General features: G+C 27.6%; 1 protein-coding gene across 1 annotated transcript; it reads left to right on the forward strand.

The window, feature by feature from the left end:
* Window positions 1-910: 910 nt before the first annotated feature.
* LOC105456699 lies at window positions 911-5,318 on the forward strand. The gene is made up of 5 exons (XM_011700929.1): window positions 911-1,068; window positions 2,223-2,304; window positions 3,012-3,100; window positions 5,025-5,136; window positions 5,242-5,318. Exons 1-5 carry the CDS (start codon window positions 1,000-1,002, stop codon window positions 5,316-5,318), a joined length of 429 nt encoding a protein of 142 aa, XP_011699231.1. The 5' UTR covers window positions 911-999.
* The last annotated feature ends 1,578 nt before the right edge of the window (window positions 5,319-6,896 follow it).

A 6,896-nucleotide genomic window follows, 5' to 3' on the forward strand; every position in this document is an offset into this window, starting at 1 on the left:
GAAGGTCGGATAAACATAATTTCGCCCTATTTTGCTGCTTGGGTATACTCCGGGTCCGCGAATTCTGGGACACCCTGTATATCACATTTAAAAAAAATAAATGTTTCATTAAAATTATATTTTTATTATACCATTGTTATAAATTATAAAAAATTAGTAATTACATTTATAATAACAAAATTATGTATATCATAAAAAAGTATAAGTTTTTAAAGAACAGTCTTAATAAATAAGTCGTTCTAATTAACATTTGAATGTAATTAGAACGTAATTTAAATAATAAATTGCTGTTAAAAAGAAATTATTCTCTAAAAATAAGTCAGTATGTCCTTTTATTTTTTTAAATTAATAAAGAATTTACTCTTCAAACTTCTATTTGTGAAAATATATTTTTTTTAATCACTTATAAAAGAGTTGTTGAAAATGTCTTACTTATTTTTTTCTTAAAATTGCAAAACTAAAACAAATAAAATATTATTATAAAGTTAAGAAAATAATGCTTAAAAACAAAAATTTTGCGTTATTATAAAAATAAACAAGTACATGAAAAAATTAAAAGTTGATAAAATTAATCTTACAGCATAAGAAACTGTATTAATTAATTATCTATATAAAAATCGTTTCTAAGAGAAGAATTATCTTGTTTTTCAACATGTATCCTTATGCACTTTGCATCGTTAAATACATAATCGCGAGACCACAAGTAACGCACTTACGTAATGCTGTGTTTATCCGTTCTCTAGAAATAATAATAAGACTCGGGTGTCAGTATTAGCGTTAAGTATCGTTAATTATGTCAACCAAAATGGTAATTTAGACGTATTAGGATATACTACCTCATATAATTGAGGGTTCTCCTTCTATTTTACTTCCGCATATAAAAGTAAACGGATAAATTTTGCATGTGGTTTGCAACAGTCAGGCCCAGTGTCGATTCATCGGAATTTTTATATTGCTAAAAAGAGATCAAAAGAACAAACAAGAAGATAAAAAATAAAAATGAAAGGCACTGGCACTATTTTTTTCATTTTGTTTGTGCTCACGGCAAATCTTCAGAATGCTGAAAGTGTAAGTCTTTTAAGACGTGAACATATTAGTAGACGTGTTGCATTTCCGCTTTATTATATATATATCGTATATCGTATTATTATAATATATCAATTCAATGATAAAACTTGTGTCTTACAATCTTGTCTCTAACAATGTTTTTGCATATCATTTTATCAAAAATGTAATATGTAACGGTATAACATTTTTCGTCTACACTGATATGAAAAAGAACGATGCTGCACATGGATGCAACAAGTCTGTATGTACACGCTAGTTCTTTCTTAGAATCTTAAAAAAAATCTGTAAGTATGTCAAAACAAAAAATTAAAAGAAATTATAAAAATTTTGTCTAATATTGTATTTTTGAGATTATAATTTATTATTAAATATTTACAATATTTAAAACAATTTGGAGATTAAAACGTAAAAAATTATAGATTTAATATAAAAATTTGCAATTTTTATATATACTTAAAAATACAAGAAAAATAATATTTTTGCAGCAGAAAAAGCTATTATTATTATATCTTCTAATATTAGGCACTTCTCACATTTTTAACATTTACATATATGTGCTGTTCAAAATAATTAGAGAATTACTGTTAAATAAATAATTTTATCATTAACGAATAAAAACAGTAAGCTAATTATAAATACTGATGAAATTTCATATTATAATTTCATATTATGTGTGAAAATTATACTTAAATTATTTTGTGTATATATATATATATATATATATATATATATATATATAAATAAATTTATTGGTGCATTAATTTTATATAATTTATATACTCATTTAGATATTCAATGTTTCAAATTTTTCCACTTATTATTAGAGTAATTTTTAACTCTGGCTAAGAGTTAACATTTAATATTTTTCGCAGTATTTTAAGATGCTTACAGTCGCATCAAAATATTGAGGAATGAAGACCAATTGTAATCTCACTATTCTAACTTCAACTAATGATTGCGTTGCAAGTTTTGATTGACATTGATTCGGTGCGCAGTTTAAGTGGTTGAATAATGAATTAAACATTCATATAGAATTTATTAGACACCGAGATCTAGCTGTGACCATAAAAGACGCCCTTTTTATGTTTTGTGATTATATGTTCACTTACGCGGCCCAGTTCAAATTAATATTGAAAATAATTTTATTTTCGCAGAAAAAACTTTCACCTCAGGAAATGAAGGAGGTTTTGCAACCATTGACGAAACATTGTATTGAGAGAGTAGGGACGGATCCAAGTATGTCATACAAAGATTGCAGTCTTATATCGTATATTTACAAATTTATATAATGTGATCAACATCTTCAGATTTTTAATGTATTTTTTTAATTGAGATAAAATTTAATAATACGCAATACATATTTCATGTTTTACACATTTATAATAAATCAAGCAGCTAAAAGTATGTTAAAACATTAATATATCATTTTTTGTATTACATCACGTTATACATTAAATATACTTAAATATACCTAACAAACAAGATTATAACTGCAATGTTGCAGCAATATTTCAGCTATATTACAGAAATATTACAATAGTGCTGCAATATTGTAGTTATAATTTGTGTTTGCTGGATACATTTTAAAGATTTAACTAAAACTTAAATTTTATCTTAAGAGACATACATTGTTATTATTCGCAAAAATTAAAATTGTATTTTTGATATTCAAATTTTTAAATCTTGAATTTGTTTTAATTACATTATTGGTCTTATTAACATTAAGTAAATAATATTAAATAAAAGTATGTATTAAATAAATGCGCACTTGCGTAGATACACGTGTGTATGTTGTGTAAAATATTTTCTATAATACACATCACATATATACAAATTAAAAATAATTAATTTAAAAAGAGTTATAATAGAGTAATAGTAAGAGTGATAGTAAAAATATAGGAAAAATAAGAAGTAGTAAAAGTCTAATATTAATTTATGCTTAGAGATGATCGATGACGCAATCAAAGGTAATTTTGCATCGGATTGGAGATTGCAATGTTTCTTTAAGTGTATACTGGTAAATACAAAAATGGTAAGTAAAATTTTAATAATATTTTATAAATATTTTCTGAATACAAATGTTTCTCAAATTTTTTAAAAACATGTTAAAAGATAAAGTTGAAGTATCAAATCTTTTACACGAAGGCATTACACACTATTTTTTTAAATAGGTAAAAAAAATCAATTTTATGTAGATATTATATCTTTTTTCAATAATTCGACAAATATATATTGACAAAAAATTATATCTAACTTTTTCTAACATGCGTAATAAAAAAAGTATAATTACATTTACTAAAATATTTTTAAAAAGGTCTTTCAAAATTATCGTATAGGTAAATTCATGTAAAAATTTCGCATAACTTTGAATAAGTATAATTTCACAAAAAATGGTCGTATCGAAAGTTTTTTTTTCATTCACAAGAGTAAAGTTTGTATTTAAAAAAACTTTCAATAATAAATTTTAAATTTATCTTTCCTTCTCTCCGCTGTCTTTTTAAAAGTAAGGGCATGTTCATCTCTAAAAAATTGCATAATTTGACGCACTCTACGAGATGAAATTAATTTTTGCCGCAAATGCCATGGTAACCATTATAAAGTTTGAACTTCTCCGTACAAATTGAAAAAAATATAAAGCTTTGTACGATATTTTTCACGGAGTTACTATATGTCAAAGTTATCATAGCTGTCAGTGTTAGCATTACTGGTCAAAGTGCGCAGGGAAGTTGCTGATCGAATTTTATGCATTGTATGTGTGTGTGTGTGTGTATGTGCGCGTGCGCGCGCGTGTGTGTGTGTGTATGTGTGGTGTGTTTATGTGCATGCGTACGTGTATATGAATCTAAAAAGACTTGAAGAATATACAAATCGTTTTTTTTTCACGTAAGAGGTCTGACAAGGTCCTCACAAAGTGCACAATAGCTACAGCATAGAGAAAATTATCCAAGCATCTTGACTTCCTTTGGATCACTTTTCACCCAAAAACTAGACCGGAAATAAAATAAATATAAATAAATTTTATTTTTTTTAATTTTGCGATGCCTGTCGTAGGGAAAACTTACTGAAACAAATTTATTTTATTATTATTTATTTATTTTATTTTATTATTTATATTTACTTTATTTCCGATCTAGTTTTTGGGTCGAAAGTAATTCAAAGAGAGGCAATATGTTTGGATAATTTATCGAAAAATTAAAAAAAAATTTATTTTATTATTTTTTTATTTATTTATTATTTTATTACCTATTTATTTTTATTTTATTTCCGATCTAGTTTTTGGGTGGAAAGTAATCCAAAGGGAGTCAAGATGCTTGGATAATTTTCTCTATGCTGTATCTATTGTGCACTTTGTAAGGGTCCCTTGTGAGATGTTGTGGAATGTACTGATTTTAATCGAAAGTAGGTATAATAAAAGTACTATTAGATTTTTTATTATCATTATAGTTCCTGAGATATTTGAAAGTTTATTTGATATATGAATTTGAGATAAGCTTCTTTGGTTACGCCAGTGCCTTAGTACGCTCCTTTTTTCTTTTTATGTACTCGGCGTCGCGCCGCTAAATATGCAATAGTCAAATATGATTTAGACGTAATTGCTTTAAAATATGCACATAGCCCGTATAGTCATACAATAAATTTTGCGGCATAAACGATCGTAATTAAAAAGTTAATTATGGTTAGTAAAATTTTGCTTTCTATTAAAATTTTAATTATATTAGAAACTACATAAATTTATAGAAATCAATATATCTCTCTATAAAGTCATTCATTGAATGGACAGATTTTGAATTTTATACTTCGGTAAATAAGATAGATATTGATAAAAGAACTAATATACTAGAAAAAATTCATGCATTATATATATATTTAATATTTGTTTCTTTAAATAAAAAAATTAATTACATAATTTAATCATGATCTGAATAATTACCCATAAAAAAATATATTTTTTCCAGATAAAGGATGACAAGATAGTTGAAAAAGCTATCACAAATATCATAGAAATAATGTTATTAGAGGAACATGTAGCACCTTACAAGAAAGCGGTTGAACATTGTATACCAGCTGGTAAGCAAAACTGATATATATGATAATTTTTTAAATTAAATAACAATTATTTTCTATTAATTCTATAATATACAATTTGTTTATATTTATCTTTTATTTTTACAGTAAAAAAATTAAAAGGATGTGCGTTAGCATATGAATTTATCAAATGCTGCTACGATCAGGCGATTACGGTAAGATAAATTAATTTTATTTCACATCTCTTAAATTAAATAAATGAATTTTATTTCATATCTCTTTATAACAGTAATAAAAAGTCGCAATTTTAAAGATTAAAGACGTTTAATATTTTCTGAACATATACAGGGTGTCCGGTACTGAATGGTAAAGCGTTCGTAAGTAGATAGAGCGGACTATAAAATTGAATAAAAAAGTACTCTACCATTTTGAAACTTTCTCAACAATTTATGAGATATTAATTACTAAAAATTACCGAATAAACGCAGCTCACCGCCAAATGCAATCGCGCAATGAGATGCGACCGCCCAGTGCTCGACGTTGCTAGGCAACGGAGACTTAGTTACTATTGCAAGCGAATTTCTTAGCAACGTCGAGCACTGGGCACTGGGACGGCATTCAGTTGCACTTATTCGGCGATCTTTAGTAATTAATTTCTTGTAAATTATTGAGAAAATTACAAAATACAGGATTTTTCAACTCAATTTAATCAGTTTTACCAGCTGTTTACGAGCGCTTTACATTTAGTGCTTATACCTTGTATATTATTTGATAATCTTATGTGTACAGGGTGATAATAACCACATCAGCTCTCGTAAGCTGATAGAGCAGACGAAACTGAACAGAAAAGTTTTCTACCATTTTGCAAAATTAGCAATCATTAACGAGATATTAATTTTTGAAGATTGGCGAATAAACGCGTATCTCTCTGGCCCATCGCTGAATGCAAACGCGCGGCGAGATACGACCGCCCCACTGCTGGTCGTTGCTATGCACGCGGGGATAAACAATTATGGTAGAACTAGAGATCCTATAAGAAGAACTCGCCAACTCGTCAGGCTCTGATTGGCTGGGGTTCGGATTGCACAATTGTGCTCCATAAAGTCACACTATACTCTTTTGATTGATCGGAGCACAGTTGTATGATCCAAACTCCAGCCAATCAAAGTTTAGTAAACAATCACGTGGCGGGTTTTTTCTTAGATTGCGTTCCTTTTGGACGCTCACGCGCTGTAAACGCTTATAAGCTTCGCTTATACGTTTCTTTTGGCGTTATAAGCGCTCATGAAAGGCGCGCGCGCGATCTTTCTTGTAAATTTTACAAAAAGGCTAAAATTCAAACTATAATTTAATGAAAAAAAAATCGATGATCATAAACCAAAGTTCGTTTGAAATCTCTTGTATATACTTTTAGATGTCATTGGGTTTATTTAGTAACCAAATTTTGTCACAAAAAATGTTAAAAGTGGCCAAAAATGCCACTTCATTCCAATTTACTAGACACAAAATTCTAACGTGCTAGGCAAATTTTGCAACCAGCATCGTGTTCTGTAATGCGAAAAAATTTTCGAGAAACGTATTGTTGCACTTTGAAGAGAAAAAAGTATAACTTTATAACCTTTTTTTCTTTAGAATTCTGTGAAAACAGCTTATAATTCATTCTTTTTTTCGAAAATATTCGAGATAGTAATTTTAAGAGGATGCTGAAAGGTCGGCCAAATTTGTACAAGGTCGATAAAGCAGACTCTTCAGTGTCAGTGGTATCTCTAAATAAACTTTTTACAATATCTTCTGGTCTCACT

The sequence above is a fragment of the Wasmannia auropunctata genome, unplaced genomic scaffold (assembly GCF_000956235.1).
Source record: "Wasmannia auropunctata unplaced genomic scaffold, wasmannia.A_1.0 LD335573.1, whole genome shotgun sequence".
Lineage (NCBI taxonomy): Eukaryota > Metazoa > Arthropoda > Insecta > Hymenoptera > Formicidae > Wasmannia > Wasmannia auropunctata.

Coding starts and splice junctions, on each gene's coding strand:
- LOC105456699 (XM_011700929.1), top strand. CDS start 1,000: ATGAAAGGCACTGGCACTATTTTTTTCATTTTGTTTGTGCTCACGGCA. Junction 1,069..2,222: donor ATCTTCAGAATGCTGAAAGT/GTAAGTCTTTTA, acceptor TTATTTTCGCAG/AAAAAACTTTCACCTCAGGA. Junction 3,101..5,024: donor TACTGGTAAATACAAAAATG/GTAAGTAAAATT, acceptor TATTTTTTCCAG/ATAAAGGATGACAAGATAGT.